We start from the raw sequence: 17,294 nt of genomic DNA on the forward strand, positions 1-17,294 counted from the left end.
ATGGGGGGTGTCCCTGGAGGAGCTTGGGAGCAGCGTGGGGCCGTCTGCCACGTGAGGCCCGTGGGGTTCACCAAAGTGACCGAACCTTTCAGGAGTGGTTCCCACCTCCCCGCTGACCCCTTCCTTGTGAAAGACCCCAGCAGGGGAAACGCTTCGGCCACCTGCCTCTGCTGACCCCAAGGTCGGACTTGCCGTCCCCTGCAGTCACCCGCTTTCTGTTCCGTGGTGTCCAATACTGGGATTCTGTCAAAGGAACCGCCCAGACCCAGGTGGCTCCGCACTGTGGCCAAGGCCCGCGGAGCCCTGGCCTCCCGCCGGCTGTCAGGCTGACCCTACCTCGACAGGGGGCTCCGCCTGGTGATCCCTCACGTTGCGTGTGCGTCTTGGGTTCTGTTCCTGGCTGGGCAGCCCATCTGCCCCGGCGCCGGGGCCCTGGGCGGTGGCTGCAGGCCTCCCCGCCGTGCTGTGTCGGAGTTGCCCATCATCTTCGTTGGGGAACCCGCAGCCGCTCTGCCGGCTCCACGTCCACCGTCAGCCTCGGTCCCGGATGCAGCCCTGGCCCCCAGCAGGCCGGGGACGTCGCAGGTGCTGGAGGATGCGGCTCTGGCACCACTGGGGAGAGGCCTCGGGGGCTCCTGCCCTTGGAAAATGCCCAGCGGTCTTTCCTGGAGACTCAACCTCCAAATCCAGCCCCCGTCAGGACTGGGGCCTCTCCAGCGTGGGCACAGGGGAGCAAATCGCTTCGCTCCGGAAAGAAGAGGGGCTGGCAGGTCGCGGGGGCGTCACGGACAGAGTCACTTTCCCTTTGTTGCAGCTCCATGAACATCTGGGCACAGAGCCCTGACTTGAAGGACAGATGTCGATGACAGGACTTCTGTGAGAGCAGGTGGCCCGTCCCTCTGCGAGAGGTGGGAGCCGTGTGCCCAGAGGGGCGTGATTGTGAGGCTGTGCACAGCTCTTCCTCCTCCTCCTCCTCCCCCTCCCCGTCTCTGGCCAGTGTGCATCCATGTGTATATACACACGTGCACACACACACGTGCACACCACACGTGCGCACACCATGCACATGCAGGTGTGTTTTCTAGCCCCGTGAGCACTGGATTTCCATGGGGACAACGGCGTCCCCAGACTTGTCAGTGTGCTCTGCCCTCGGGATGGGGGGCGGCCCCAGCGGGAGACCCTCCCATGCCCCCCTCAGAGGAGGAGCTGGGCGTGTTCCCGGCGCCTCCCGGGGAAGTGCCCGCGGAGCGCGCTCAGCATCTGAGTACACGGAGCCTCGCTCCGGATGTCAGAAGACCGTGGTGTCGTAACGCAGCGCAGCACGCTCCACCCACCACAGACCTGCGTGTCCTCACGGGTCCACCAGACAGGCAGCCCGGTGACCGCCGCGCGGTTCTGTCCGTCACCGTCCCACCTGTTCACCCGCTCCCACAGCTGATGAACCAGAAGCCCGGCGCTATGCTGTGTACACGCGGTAGATGCAGAACTGTCCAGACAAAAATACAGTATTTTGCATTGTTTGCCTGCGTGAGTCTGGTTCATAGACCCTGTGTGTTTCTCGCCATCGATGTGGGGAGGGGCACCGTGGCGGGTTGGGGCTGGGGCTGGCGAGGCTGCTGCTCCCCGGCCGCTCCAGCCCCTCGCGTCCCTTCTGCCCTCAGTGTCCCCGGCCGAACACAGAGGACCCCACCACTCAACCCAAGAGAGCGACATTAAACCCCACTGTGTCTCTGCATTGACGTAGCCTCGTAAGTCCACTTGGGACCACTGTGGTGACAGGCGCGGTGTTTCCGGAGTGCACGAGTTCCCAGCGCAGCGGCACAGAGGAGTCGTTGACGTGGAATCAGCTTCCACGGGGCTGTGAGACGGGATTAGGCCCAAATCCTGTTGTCTGCAGCCGGGTTGTTGTGCCACTTCCTTGTGCGTGTGCCAGTGAGCACGCGTGCGGGGGGATGTGAAGTGAGGGGGCGCGCGTGCGGGGGGATGTGAAGTGAGGGGGCGCGCGTGCGGGCGGATGTGAAGTGAGGGGGCACGCGTGTGGGTGAGTGTGAAGTGAGGGGGCGCGCGTGTGGGTGGATGTGATGTGAGGGGGCGCGCGTGTGGGTGAGTGTGAAGTGAGTGGGCACGCGTGCGGGTGAGTGTGAAGTGAGGGGGCGCGCGTGTGGGTGAGTGTGAAGTGAGGGGGCGCACGTGTGGGTGGATGTGATGTGAGGGGGCGCGCGTGCGGGTGAGTGTGAAGTGAGTGGGCACGCGTGCGGGTGAGTGTGAAGTGAGGGGGCATGCGTGCGGGGGGATGTGAAGTGAGTGGGCACGCGTGCGGGTGAGTGTGAAGTGAGGGGGCGCGCGTGTGGGTGGATGTGATGTGAGGGGGCGCGCGTGCGGGTGAGTGTGAAGTGAGGGGGCGCGCGTGTGGGTGAGTGTGAAGTGAGGGGGCGCGCGTGTGGGTGAGTGTGAAGTGAGGGGGCGCGCGTGTGGGCGGGTGTGATGTGAGTGGGCACGCGTGTGGGTGAGTGTGAAGTGAGGGGGCGCGCGTGTGGGTGAGTGTGAAGTGAGGGGGCGCGCGTGTGGGTGAGTGTGAAGTGAGGGGGCGCGCGTGTGGGTGGATGTGATGTGAGGGGGCACGCGTGTGGGTGAGTGTGAAGTGAGGGGGCGCGCGTGTGGGTGAGTGTGAAGTGAGGGGGCGCGCGTGTGGGCGGATGTGATGTGAGTGGGCACGCGTGTGGGTGAGTGTGAAGTGAGGGGGCGCGCGTGTGGGTGAGTGTGAAGTGAGGGGGCGCGCGTGTGGGTGAGTGTGAAGTGAGGGGGCGCGCGTGTGGGTGGATGTGATGTGAGGGGGCGCGCGTGTGGGTGAGTGTGAAGTGAGGGGGCGCGCGTGTGGGTGAGTGTGAAGTGAGGGGGCGCGCGTGTGGGTGAGTGTGAAGTGAGGGGGCGCGCGTGTGGGTGAGTGTGAAGTGAGGGGGCGTGCGTGCGGGGGGATGTGAAGTGAGTGGGCACGCGTGCGGGTGAGTGTGAAGTGAGGGGGCGCGCGTGTGGGTGGATGTGATGTGAGGGGGCACGCGTGCGGGTGAGTGTGAAGTGAGGGGGCGCGCGTGTGGGTGAGTGTGAAGTGAGGGGGCGCGCGTGTGGGTGAGTGTGAAGTGAGGGGGCGCGCGTGTGGGCGGATGTGATGTGAGTGGGCACGCGTGTGGGTGAGTGTGAAGTGAGGGGGCGCGCGTGTGGGTGAGTGTGAAGTGAGGGGGCGCGCGTGTGGGTGAGTGTGAAGTGAGGGGGCGCGCGTGTGGGTGGATGTGATGTGAGGGGGCACGCGTGTGGGTGAGTGTGAAGTGAGGGGGCGCGCGTGTGGGTGAGTGTGAAGTGAGGGGGCGCGCGTGTGGGCGGATGTGATGTGAGTGGGCACGCGTGTGGGTGAGTGTGAAGTGAGGGGGCGCGCGTGTGGGTGAGTGTGAAGTGAGGGGGCGCGCGTGTGGGTGAGTGTGAAGTGAGGGGGCGCGCGTGTGGGTGGATGTGATGTGAGGGGGCGCGCGTGTGGGTGAGTGTGAAGTGAGGGGGCGCGCGTGTGGGTGAGTGTGAAGTGAGGGGGCGCGCGTGTGGGTGAGTGTGAAGTGAGGGGGCGCGCGTGTGGGTGAGTGTGAAGTGAGGGGGCGCGCGTGTGGGCGGATGTGATGTGAGTGGGCACGCGTGCGGGTGAGTGTGAAGTGAGGGGGCGCGCGTGTGGGTGGATGTGAAGTGAGGGGGCATGCGTGTGGGTGAGTGTGAAGTGAGGGGGCGCGCGTGTGGGCGGATGTGAAGTGAGGGGGCGCGCGTGTGGGTGGATGTGATGTGAGTGGGCACGCGTGTGGGTGAGTGTGATGTGAGTGGGCGCGCGTGTGGGTGGGTGTGAAGTGAGGGGGCACGCGTGCGGGCGGGTGTGAAGTGAGTGGGCATGCGTGTGGGTGGATGTGAAGTGAGGGAACACGCGTGTGGGTGGATGTGAAGTGAGTGAGCACGCGTGTGGGTGAGTGTGAAGTGAGGGGGCACGCGTGTGGGTGGATGTGCTTGCATCCACCATGCGTGCACTGTGAGTTGTGTGTGAATTGTGTGGGCATATACATGCATGCATGTACGTGTGTGCACACATGTGTGCTATTCTTAGGGACAGCGTGAGGCGGTCCCTCTGCCTGGCCCCTGTGCCAGTGTGTTGCCCACCAGGGTGACGTCCCCAGGGACAGCAACCCTCTGGGGATATCAGTCAGCCTAAAGGATGTGGATGCAGAAGCCGCCTGTGCCTCGGGCCCGGTGGGTCCTCTCTGGAGTGGTCCTGGTGGAGCAAGGGTCCGGGTCCTCAGGGGACCACACGGTGGTGTCTGCTGCTCTCCCGTGAAGGCCCCAGACAGGGCTTGGCTCTGGCCCCCCTGCTCTGGCTCAGGGGCGGTGGGCACCAAGGAGCCCCACACGGTTTGCAGAGAAGGCTGGTCGGGCCATGGTCGCCTGCCTGGCCAGGGCTCCCGAGAAGCCGGCGGCTGAGGGCGGGAGGGGCCTTCCGTGGATGGCCTGGGGTCCACGAGGGCAGTTCCCACCGCCCAGTGGCCAGCTGCCCAGGCCTCCTGCGGGCCGTGAGGCTGGTGGCCTGAGCAAGGACATGCTGACCCACAGACGGTCCTCCAAGGATCTTGGACACGTGCCAGGCAGCGTCCCCACAGGGCCACAGATCTGGAGGCAGCGGCCTGACAAGGCACCCAAAGAAAAGACCACATAAACCAAACCAGCAGAAACGACAAAAGGAAAAGACACTCGGGGGGACAGGTCTCCCCCCGAAAGGAAGAGGCCGAGGCACGAGTATGGAGTTGACCTGAGCAAAGTGAGGACAGGCTGTGCAAGCCCAGGTACGTACGCGCCTCTGGGACAGGCGTGTTTCTAGAGACAGAAATGGGGACAGGGAGTGGCTGAGAGGAGCTGTGAGTCAGGGATTCCCATTGGTTTGCAGAAACAACGTTGATGGGGGACTGGCTGTACATGGTTGAGCTATGGGCTGCAGCTGCTGCAGCACTCTGAGGTTAATTTATAGCACCTGTGGCCACAGCTCGAGGGGGGGGTAGGACGCGACTGCTGTCTCATTGTAGTAATTGAAAAGGACTCACCTTCCTCAGAGAAAATTGCTTTTCTTTCTCGAGGCTGAGTCTCTACAGCTCAGTTTCCCGACATACCTATTGAAATAGCCAGGCTCAGCCTGGTTACCAGGCTCAGTGACATAAAGGGAAGGTTGAGAATTTGGGCAGAGAATCAGAAACCACTAAAATTTAATATAAATAAATTCTAGACCTAAAAAAAAAAAACTGAAAGAATTCAGTGAATGAATTTAATGGGAGATTAGACACAGTTAAAAGAGAGCTTGTGAAATGGAAGATAGAGGGTATAAGTCACAGAGGACGGTATGAACGAACCTCTCGTTCACATAATCGGAGGCCAAGAATGCAGGTGGGGAGCAGAGAGAGAGAATGTTGAAACAATATCTAACGAAATCATGGTGAGAACTTTCCCAAACTGTAGAAACACAAGCCATGGATTACCAGAAGTCCTGCAAACTTCTGTAAACCAAAATAAAATCTTACAGCCCCCCAGGCTGACTGAATAGACCCCCTCTTAGCCAAGGGGACCCCAGAAATGCCCTAAAGCTGAGTTGCTGGCCATGAGGGAGGTCAGACAGCCTCAGCATGCCCCTCCCTTCTTGGAGAAATTGTTTGTGACTCATGACAGGCTAAGGCCGTGCAGGACAGAGCTTGACCCACAGCTGCAGGTCATCCGTTTACTTAACACATCACCTGAGTCTGGCTGTGTGTCGGGAGGTTTGTCTCCGATCAACAAACCTCCTTATCTTAACTTAAAACATTCCAAGCCTTTACACAAAGCTTAATTTCTTTAAGAAATCAAAGAATCTTTAACCCACCTGTAAACTGTAAGCCCCCCACTTTGAGATGTTCCACCTTTTCAGGCCAAACCAATGCACCCCTTCCATGTATCAATTTATGACTTTACATGTAGTCCCTGTCTCCCCAAAATGTACAAAACCCAACCATAACCCAGCCGACACCACTTGCTCGAGGCTTCTTGGGCCGTGGTCCCACACATTCAGCTCAGAATAAACCTCTTTAAATTATTTTACAGAGCTGGACTTAGTTTTTTTTTTTTTTGACACTTCCAAACTAATATAGAAGAAAATACAATCATAATTAATCAATATGAAAGAAGTAGAGAGAAAAGCTAACACATAGCAGGTAGAAAAACAGAAAGCACTTTTAACAAATGGTAGTTTTAATGCAAATAAATCAATAATTGGGTTAAATATGAATGGACTAAATGCTCCAGTTGAAACACAAAAATTGTCATAATGGATTTTATTTATATCTTTATCTATAGCCATAAAGCAGTTTATAAGAGACACAACTTAAATACAAAGATATAGAAAGGTTAAAAATAAAAGAGTAAAAAAAGCCTTACCTATAAAACAGGGGTTTTATTAATATTTATATTACCAGTGTGGATTGGAGGTCATCAAGTGTTTGCCCAAATACTTTTCAGGGCAAGAAGAAATTGTTCAAATGCACAAATAAAGAAGTGCATTTCATAAAGACAAACAATAATTTCAATAGGAAAATACAGTAACTGGAAATTTTGTATGTTATAACGAATACATCAAATATACGCAGATTTAAAAGGAGAAAGGAAACACATCTGACAGTGCAGAAGCTGGAAGCCACCTGGGTGTCCACCAACAGAGGGAAGAGAACGACAGCTGAGGTATATTTATGTAACTTAATTCCACACAGTAACAACAAGGAACACATTGTTACTGCCCATAAGAACGCGGTTGAATCTCGAAAACATCCTGCGTGAGAAAAGCCACGCACACATAAATACTGCATGATCCCATTGCGCACACACCGCCAAAGAACAGAACGGGCCACACCCCAGTGTTTAATGACATATGCTCAGGTGGTAAAACTATGAGGAAAAGCAAAGAATTGTTTCTATACAAGCAGGACGGTGACTGCCCGGGGGTGGGAGGAAGGCAGCCCCGGGCGCCATAGTGGGGTGCTCTGGGTGGCGATTCTGCCGTGAGTAGGGCAGGACTCTCCATGGGGAGTCCCCGATTTCTGCCCTTCTCTGTAGGGACGCATGTGGTGATACACAACTTGAAGTATTCGCAAAGCCCCTCTTCGGTATCCCCGTGGTCTGCCCTGAGGAAGATGCGGTTCTCCGGGTCCATTCCCCCACGCCTGAGGCTGTGTGAGCCCCTCTGGGAGGCAGGTCATTGCCGTGCCTGGTGCTGAACCGCCGTGTGGGCGTGTGCCAGCCGGCCCCCAGGTTCTGGGTCCACGGGCCACTCGCTCCCCTGGACGCCCCCAGGTTCTGAGTCCACGGGCCACGCGCTCCCCTGGGCGCCCCCAGGTTCTGAGTCCACGGGCCACGCGCTCCCCTGGGCGCCCCCAGGTTCTGAGTCCACGGGCCACGCGCTCCCCTGGACGCCCCCAGGTTCTGAGTCCACGGGCCACGCGCTCCCCTGGACGCCCCCAGGTTCTGGGTCCACGGGCCACTCGCTCCCCTGGGCGCCCCCAGGTTCTGGGTCCACGGGCCACGCGCTCCCCTGGGCGCCCCCAGGTTCTGAGTCCACGGGCCACGCGCTCCCCTGGGCGCCCCCAGGTTCTGAGTCCACGGGCCACTCGCTCCCCTGGGCGCCCCCAGGTTCTGAGTCCACGGGCCACGCGCTCCCCTGGACGCCCCCAGGTTCTGAGTCCACGGGCCACGCGCTCCCCTGGGCGCCCCCAGGTTCTGAGTCCACGGGCCACGCGCTCCCCTGGACGCCCCCAGGAGGCAGCAGAGGCAACCAAGGGAGAGAAACTGACCCATGGGCAAGGGTTTTATGCAGCCTGGGTGCCCACAGGTAGGATTGTGTGAGACTGGAGGAGCGTGTGTGCGTGTGTGTGTGTGTGTGTGTGTGCGCGCGCCTTGTTGCGGGGGCTGTCAGAGCAGCAGCTTCCTGACTGGCCCCTTCCTGCCTTGCTCGCTGGGAACAGGGCCCAGCCCCAGGCTCCCCGGGGCAGAGTTTCTCCCAGAGGTGCCGCGTGGGGCGTGGTCTTTCTCACACTCCCTGTCTGGGCGCTGGCTTGTCCCTGCCGGAGACGCCTGCCCTCTGTGACCTTGCGCTCCCATCCCCGAGGCACCGCCAGGGCGAGTCCCCTGGGCGAGGTGAAGCGCAGGTGTGGGACAGAACCTCAGCGGCGCCCTGTGACAGCTGAGCCTGGACTCCCTCACACCCCCCCCAGTCTGTGACTCGGTTGCACATTCGTGTGATTGCAACAAGGAGGCGGTGGCATGCTGCATGCCACTCAGAAGCTGAAGGGCAGCAGCTCACCCGTGCGGGAGGGTGAGGGGCCCCTCCTGCTCTCCAGCCGCCCCAGCACCCCTGCGGGGACAGCCCTGTGTGTGCAGAGCCGCAAAGTGGCAGGCGCCCCAGCAGAGGCCAGTCGGGGTCTAGCGTTGTTTGTCTCCGCCTCTAACAGAAACATAGTCACTTACTTTGTCGTTTACTTTGATACCATAAAATCAGTTTTATGGTCACTGAAAAGAAAGAGGTTTTAAAATGTTTATTAAATATTCAATTTATTAAAACTTGTGTTTTTGTTGCAAAGTGTGATGAGGAGTCAATAGAAACTTCAGGCATAAAATATCATAGTCGGAAAAAAATTCTGAGCACAATGAAATGACTCTAAGGAGCGAAGGACAGACCCTTAGGACGAGGTTTCCGTTAGGGAAGAACGTGCTTCTGTAGTTTTTACGTGATTGATGGTGGCTATCAAAGCCACTTTGGTATTTAGCTTCTTGGATACATTTACAACAGTGACTGACAGTTCTACTTCAAAGTGTCAATATTTATACCATCCAGCAATTACATTCTTTGCAATTATTTACATATTTTATTTTTCAAAAAAAGTTTAGATGTTGACTTCAAAATTCATGAGTCATTTGACAGCTTCTCAGAATTCTTTTAGGGAAAACGAGAGGAAGGCTTTGCAGACCCCTGCTCAGCCTGGTCCAGCTGAGCGCCGACTGCATGCCCTAAGGCAGGAGCCAGGTCTGGCGGAGAGAGGGGGTTCGAAGAACAAGACAAACCCTGACAGTGTCCCAGGTGGCAAGGGCCAGTGACCGGCAGAGCACGCTCTCACCCGGCCTGGGCTCCTCGTGGAGAAGGGAGGCCAGCGGGAGACAGCCCAGCCAGAAGGGCAGCGCAGGCCAAGGTCACCAGGTAGGCACAAGTGTCCCTGCGAAGGGGAGCAGAGAGCGAGTGGACAGCCAGGGAAGAGTGAGTCAGACTGCACGCCACGGGGTGGCTGGGCGGGGCAGGGGAGGCCAGAGCCAGGAGGCCACCCTTGTGGCCTCTTCACGGTCCTGTCTGAGGGGACATCCGCGGACACATCTGTGCCGTCTCATCAGGTCTGGGAAGGTGTGGCGTGCCTAACGCACACCTGCTCTGACCTCAGGAATTGCTTCCTCCTGCCACACAGGCACCGGGCCAACCCACGCCCCTCCCCGGAGCAGAGCCTGCTGTGATGCGGTGAGTGTTTGCTGCCTGTGAGGCCCCTGAGCCTCCCGTTGCGGTCACATGGCCAGCGTTCCCCCCCAACCGAGCGCGCTCAGGCTGGGTGGCCGCCCCAGCCCTGCAGTGGAGAGGCCCAGAAGCCCAGGCGCTCAGCTCTGTGGATCCAGGGTCCAAGTACTGGGGTGCAGCTGGAGCCCCCAGTCCTGGAGCAGGGCCTGCCTGCCACATCTGCCCTCCCTCTGAGACTGAGGGGCGGGGGCTGCTGTAGACCCCTCGGGGCCCACAGAGAGCTCTCAGGGACCGCTGGCCACAGCCACACAGCCAGATGTCTGTTCTCCAACTCCGGCTGCCTCCACCCCACCTGGCTGGCTGCTCTGAGCTTCCAAACACCCCAAGGATGGGGGAGGCTGCACCCCATGGTGGATTCGGTTGACCTGGGTGGGCCCTCGGATAGGCACTGCGTACAAGGTGAGACTACCTGGCTGGATGCAGGGACTCTGCCCAGCACCTGCCCCAGCTCCCAGCTCCCCGAGTGCCGGACCACGCTGGGAGCCACAGAGACCTGACCCAGGACAGAATGCTGGGAATCAGTGTTCCTGCCCACTCTGCCCCTGAGGGCTTTGCAGGACCCGCCAAAGCCTTGCCTCATTCATTCAAGGAGCATTTATCAAGCGCCTACTGTGTGCCTGGCCAGGCTACGCTCTGAGGATAGAGCCTGCCCTGCAGTGTCCACTCTGGTGGGATCCCCGACCCACAGTTCTAAGGCAGGGGTGAGACTGTCACCCACACTCCCGGCCCTTTGCCAAGGGGCCTTCTGGCCCTTTGCTGTGCTTTGGGGGACACCCGGCTCTTTACAGACCACGGCCCCAGCTTGGGACAAGCTTTCCCAGCGCTGGGGGGGCCCAGAGAGTGGACCCTAATGGGCGGCAAAAGGGTTAATCAGGCTCCACAGGACTGCCAAAGCGGGCCCAAAGTGGGGGTCGGGGCTGAGGCCCCACCGGCCTCCCTGGGACCCGAACTCCAGCGACTCCGCCACAGGCACGCTCCCCATCCCCACCTCCACCCCCAGCCCCACCCCCAGCCCCACCCCCACCCCCGCCCCTGCGGCAGCCCCGCCCCTCCGCCCCCTCCTCGGGCGGACTCCGCCCCTGGACCCTCCGTGTGCCCAGGTGGGCGCAGACCTCGGCCCCCTGCGCGCTGACAGCGGCCACACGCAGTGGCTCCGCCCCGCACAGTCGCAGCCCCCGAAAGCGGACCAGGTGCCCAGAGACCAAGGCAAGGAGATCGCCCGGGGAGCCCCTGGGCGGTCCCCCAACCCCCGTGCCGGCCACAGTGACCGCGGGCCCGGGCGTCCCCCTCCCCCTGTGCCGGCCACAGTGACCGCAGCCCCGGGCGCCGCCCCCGGCCCCGCCCCGGGCTCCCTGGCGCGTCCCCGCCCGGCGACACTGCGGCAGGCGGCGCACCGCGGGGCGGGCGAGGCGCGGGGGGCGCGCGGCGCGTTGCCATGGCGGCCGGGCGCGCGTAGCCGAGGCTGAGCTGCCCAGCGCGAGCGGACGCGGACGGGGACGGCGGACAGCGCGGTGCACTGCGCGCCCCCGCCCTGCCCGCGCCCCCAGCCGCACGATGCAGGCCACGGACCCCGCGGCCGAGCTCTGCGAGGAGGACGGCGGAGACCTGGACTTCTACGACTTCGAGCCGCTCCCCACTCTGCCGGAGGACGAGGTGAGCCGCCGGCCCCACGGCCGTGCTCCCTGCGGGGTGGGGGGCTCGGCGGAGAGTTCGCGGGGCGGGAGCCGCAGGTCTGGCCGCGGGGGATCCCGCAGCTGTCCTCAGCCCCCTTCCTCGCTTTGACACTTTGGCCGGGAGGGACAGGACCCCTGGAACGCCGCCGGGGCGGTGGTGGGTGGGCGGCCTCTGCAGAAGTTGGCACCCCGCGTGGGGTGGGCTCCTGACCACAAATGTTGGCTGGATGGTGGGGGGCCTGGGGGCCACTGCTCACCTTCCTGCCAGTCCTGGGAGGCCAGCGGAGCGCAGGGCAGCAGACCCGTTTCGGGTGACAGTTTGGGAGCTGGGGGGCATGAGGCCCCCCCAGGACTGAGGTTCAGGAGCTGGGGGGGCCTCGAGAGAGAAACCCCCCAGGGCTGAGAGCTGCTTGCTGCTCTCCGGGGGCTCTGGGCCTTCACCCTCCCCCAGGCACAGAGGAATGTGCCTGCTGTCTCCATCCCACGGCTTTTGGCCGCGGTCTGGCCACCTGCCCACAGAGCCCGTCTGCCCACCCTGGCAGACAAGCAGGTCCCCGCTCGGCCTGGTCCGTCCCTGTACCTCAGCCCTGGATTCCCCACAGGGCCCCGCAGGCTGTGGTTTGGGGTCAAACGAATAAACTCTGTGTCCTGAAAAGAAGCCAGCCCCCTCGGCATGAGACAGCCCCCAGAGGGGCCCTTCCGTCTCCCAGGGATGTAGGATCTTCCAAACCGCCAGCAGGCGAATGCCCCTGCCACCTGGCTGCTGTGTCTCCCGTTGAGCCGTGCACAGCGCTGCAGGCCTGCTCTTTAAACGGCCAGCGTGGCGCTGAAGACCCTCCGCCAGCCTGGCCAGCACCCCCTGGAGCAGAGAAGCCCCCGCAGCAGCAGTCCCAGGGCCTTCCGCCCTCTGCCGGCCCCGCCCCCGGGGGAGTGGGCTGCAAAGGCGAGAGCTTCGCCCTTCAGGGAAGGTGCTGGCCTGTGTCTCCGGACAGCCGCGGAGGCAGGGCTGGGGCTGGCTGCCCCACCCCCACAGCGGCCTGGATTCGGGGCAGTTGGAGGCTGCCCAGAGGAGAGGCAAGGCGACAAATGAGCCTTGGGGTGTCTCCAGCTTGATGGGGAAGAAGGGCGCACGCAGCCCATGGCCGGCAGAGACGCCCCAGAGTATACATTTCACTGTGTCCCTTACAAGAGTCCCCCCATCGCTCTGGGAAGCAGCCCCGAGGACACGGCTCTCCTCACGGCACCAGCGCCTGAGCCTGGAGGGCCCCTCTGTGCCCGGCATGACCAGGCAGCAGACGGTGCCCCGTGAGCAGAGCATGCGGTGCCACAGCTTGAGCCCAGATACTCCGACGGTCTTTCTGTCCCCCGGCCAGTGCCCTCCCGGCCAGAGCAGCTCCCGCCACGCAGCACGCGTGGGTCGGGGTCTCCGTCCTGTGACCCGACGGAGGCCTGCAGGTGACCTGGACGCCAGCGACTTGGTAATATCCAGCAGGACAGGCCGGGAGGCCCCCCGGGGAGGCGGGGCTGCCTGCAGGTGGGCAGGGCTGCAGCAGCCCCCAGAGAGACACAGGGTGGCCGCGGCCCCGGGGCAGCTGCCAGGACAGGGAGGTGGCACCAGGCCCAGGACACACACAGCCTGCAGAAGACCTGGGAACTCACCCCTCAGACAGCTAATTCTGACAACTGACCGCAGTGGGGTCGAGAAGTAGAAGGCCCTCCGGGAGCCCTGGAGTGTCCCTCCTCCGTCATGAGTCCAGAGAAAATCCAGATGGCCGGTGAGCACGGGAAAAGATGTTTGCTCATGACAATCAGGGCGTGCACAAGGCGCTGCCGTGAATACCTTTCCCAGACCGCCAGGCTGGCGGCGCTAAAACGGTGGACAGTGCCGCGTTGGCAAGGACGGCGCCCGGCAGCTGCCCCCACGCGGAGGGAGCGCGAACTGGAGCAGCCTCTTTGGGAAGCAGCTCGGCCTTTGCCAGTGAGGTGGGAGCTCCCGCCGCCGCCGAGCCCCGGCCATGTCACTGTGGGGGCCCAGGGACACATGGTCCACGGGGGCACGGTGCCTGAGACCACCCTCAGCCGAAACCCTGGGCCTGCCGTGAGTGGCCAGCTAGCCCGGTCCTGGAGGCAGTGCCACAGGTCAGTGCAGGCCAAGGACCACTGGCACATAGCCGACAGGGAGATGCTCCGCCCGGGCCCTAAGCAAGGTGGGCTTCCTGGGGGAGGTGTCCTTCCCTGGATTCATGTGGGATTTCGGCCACTGTGAAGGAGGATGTGCTGTCTGGGGAGGCAGACACACACCAGGCAGCCGCGGCCTGGGAAGGGGAAGCTCCGGCTGCCCCGTCACGAGCAGATGGTGCCAGTGGCCCTGAGGAGGCAGGCCAGGGCAGGCTTGGGGATGACGATGGCCTGTGGTGCGGGGCAGGGCAGGGCTTCCCCGGTTCTCACACACCCCGGGGGCGAGCATCTCAGACCTCCCTTGCTTGGCGAGTGCCTCCCCAGAATGTCCTGTGTGCCGGGCGTTGGGCTGGCTCCGGATTCGAAGGTGGGGGGGCCCAGCTGCTGCCTAGAGGAGCTGGGGGCACCTGCGGAGAGGGGACTTTCCCAACGGTGCCCCACAGGGTCCATGTGACACCTGTGCCAGGACAAGCCCAGAGCAGGAGGCACCTGCCTGGAGAGCCGAGGGGAGTCCGGGGGCTGATGCAGGGGCTGGAGGAGGGGGGGCTTTCCCTAGAGCTCCCCGGGCCTGGGGACGCCAGCGCGCAGGGGCCGTGGGCAGGCCTGGGGGACGCCGGCACGAAGGGGCCGTGGGCAGGCCTGGGGGACGCCAGCAGAGGTTCTCGGCCGCGAGTGGAGCTCTGTATCGGCAGGTCCTGTTAGAATATCCCAAGGCTGGAAAAGTCAGTTGGTCATGGGAGAGTATTTGAAATCTGCAAAATGACCCAGGGGTCCCCCGAAACCGGCTCGAAGCCTGCCTCTGAGTGTGGAGGCCTCCTCAATGCACAGAAGCCCCTAAACTGGGCACTTGGCCATACCGGGGAGGGTCCCGGTGGAAGCTGTCCCACCCCCTGGACAACAGCTCCCGGGGCTCACGTCCACCCGCCTGCCACGTCCCTCCTCCCACAGTTGCAAGGCAGGGAACACTCTTTCCTGCCCCGCCAGGAACAGGACCTGGGTGGTCCTCACGCTCAGACCCGCAGCCCCCCAGGCGGTGCTTTTCTGGGGCTGAGGAGAGGCAGGGTGGGAGGCCCGGTGAGTCCTCTGGGCTGGGCAGCGAGGAGCCCCCGGCCTGCCCGAGGAGCGAGGTCTGAGCCTGTAGACAGAGCCCCACGTGCCAGCCGGCGACAGCGTGGTCAGACCGTGTTGGCAGGAGCCGGAGGGGGCCGAGGGGTGGGAGCCGTGATGCCCCAGCCTGCCATGGGCCCCGTGGAGTCCACCCCTGCAGTCAGGCAGAGGAAACCCTGCCGAATTTAGGCACTCCCCTCTCAGCTAGGCACGGGGGCTGCAGGTGTCCAGCCTCCCGGGCGAGAAGGGCTTGCCGTCAGCAGGCGTCCCCCTGCAGGGCCCGAGCGTGGGGGGCACCCGGGTGCCCCTCTCGAGAGCATATCTGTCACCCACCGTGTGAGCGAGCAGGTGCTGCCGTGGAGTCGGGACTGGCTCAGACTCGCGTCACGGGTTGGCCTTGTTCCTCCTCAAGGGACAAACCCACAGGGTCTCTGGAGTTGGTCATTACTTCATATCGTGCATGCCAGTGTGTGTGTTTGCATGCATGTGTGTGCACATGTGTACATGCGTGCTGCCCTGTGCATTTGTGTGCAGGTGCATGGGTGTGTGTACGTGTGTACAGGTGTGGTGGGTGCCTGTGTATGTTGCATGCACATGTGTGTGTACATGTGTGCTGCCCTGTGAGTTTGTGTGCAGGTGCACGGGTGTGTGTACGTGTGTACAGGTGTGGTGGGTACCTGTGTGTGTTTGCATGCATGTGTGTGTATACATGTGTACATGCGTGCTGCCCTGTGCATTTGTGTGCAGGTGCATGGGTGTGTGTACGTGTGTACAGGTGTGGTGGGTGCCTGTGTGTTTGCATGCACATGTGTGTGTACATGTGTGCTGCCTTAAGTTTGTGTGCAGGTGCACAGGTGTGTGTACATGTGTACAGGTGTGGTGGGTGCCTGTGTGTTTGCATGCATGTGTGTGTGTACATGTGTGCTGCCTTCAGTTTGTGTGCAGGTGCACGGGTGTGTGTACGTGTGTACAGGTGTGGTGGGTGCCTGTGTGTTTGCATGCACGTGTGTGTGTACATGTGTGCTGCCTTGAGTTTGTGTGCAGGTGCACAGGTGTGTGTACGTGTGTACAGGTGTGGTGGGTGCCTGTGTGTTTGCATGCACGTGTGTGTGTACATGTGTGCTGCCCTGTGAGTTTGTGTGCAGGTGTACAGGTGTGTGTGCGTGTGTACAGGTGTGGTGGGTGCCTGTGTGTGTTTGCATGCACATGTGTGTGTACATGTGTGCTGCCCTGTGAGTTTGTGTGCAGGTGCACAGGTGTGTGTGCGTGTGCACACGTGTGTGTGTGCCTACCGTGCCCAGGCACCTCTACAACCAGCCCCACGGGCATCACTAAGAGCTTCGGGCTCCCTGAGCCCTGAGGACGTCCGGGCGGTGCAGAACTGGCTGCAGGTTGAGCCCAAATGAGAAAGGCCTTTTATCTGGGGGGGGGAGGCAGCGTGCGGGGCCACGCGGGGGAGCTTGAGTTTAAGCCCCCGCCCCTCACCTGTGGTGGGGCCCTGCAGTGCCGGCCGCAGGTGGGGTTAACTCGGGGACCTGAGACGCCTTTTAGGCCCTGGCGGCTGGGCTGGCCCCAAGGGGGGCTCCGCCTCTCTGCCTCCCCACCCGCCCGGTCGGGTCCATCCGGCCACACCCGCACCAGCCAGCCCCAGCCCGGCCCCCTGAACCTCCCCGTTCCTGGTGGGGTGGGGCACAAACACGCAGGCACGGCGGGGGCGGGGGAGGGGTGACGGGCCTGGCACAGTGGGCAGGAGAGGCCCGGAGCCCAGGGTGTGTGATGTGCGAGGTGGCTGTGTGCGGCACGTGTGTTAGTGTGTGTGACGCTGTGTGTGCTGAGTGTGAGTACAGGTTGGGGGCCATGTGTGTGAAAGTGCATGTGGTTGACGTTACGTGTGAGTGTGCTTGCATGTAGCAGGTGTGTGGGTGTGAGAGCATGTATGAGTAAGAGTGTGGGCATGTACGAGCATGTGTGTAATATGTGCGTGTGAGGGTATTCACCTCCACTGCATGAGAGTGGGGTGTCCGTGAAAGTGGATAGAAGCACTGTGAGCACGCATGTGCCTGGGCACTGGTGTCCTAGTACATAGGTGTGTGCATGTGTGAAAGTGTATGTATTGGCATGTACCAGCATGTGGTCGCATGTATAAAGGATGTGTGTACATGTGTGTATACATGTGTGAGACTGTCGTGCTAGGTGGGAGCTTGTGTGCACATGAGTGTGATGTGTATGTTAGGCAGGTTTGTGTGCACGCGTGTGGGTGCTGGTGCAACTATCCTGATCACAGCTGAGCTCTCTCGGGGTCGGGAGATGAGGCCAGAGTCGGGGAGGCCTGGGCGGTCTGTCCGTGCAGAAGGAACCGCGTGCCTGCATCCTGCTGGAGCTAGGCAGCTCTGTGACCATCGTGTCACATGCGTGTGGTCGCATGTCAGGATCACGCCACATCAGCCCTGCACAGAGCGCATTCTGTAGGTGCCAACTCCGTCCTCACAGGCCCGTACACCCGGCTCTGCGGCTCCCGACCCCACCTACCCGCCTGTGGGGTCAGGGGTGGCCCAGCAAGCAGGTGTCCAGCTGGCACGAGTGCTCTGGCTCCCATCGAGCTTCCGGGAGGCGAGCCATGTCCCCAGGCTCCGTGAGCAGACACTGCTCTGGGAAGCCCGCTAACAGTTCCCCGGATGTCCCCCGGCTCTGAC

General features: G+C 61.9%; 1 protein-coding gene across 1 annotated transcript in view; it reads left to right on the forward strand.

The window, feature by feature from the left end:
* Positions 1-11,197: 11,197 nt before the first annotated feature.
* KNDC1 (kinase non-catalytic C-lobe domain containing 1) overlaps positions 11,198-17,294 on the forward strand; it is a 44,421-nt gene continuing 38,324 nt past the window's right edge. Inside the window, exon 1 of the mRNA XM_069460190.1 lies at positions 11,198-11,296. Coding sequence (XP_069316291.1) covers positions 11,198-11,296 — 99 coding nt within the window. The remainder of the gene's footprint in view (positions 11,297-17,294) is intronic.

The sequence above is a fragment of the Eulemur rufifrons genome, chromosome 28 (genome assembly GCF_041146395.1).
Source record: "Eulemur rufifrons isolate Redbay chromosome 28, OSU_ERuf_1, whole genome shotgun sequence".
NCBI classification, from domain to species: Eukaryota; Metazoa; Chordata; class Mammalia; order Primates; family Lemuridae; genus Eulemur; species Eulemur rufifrons.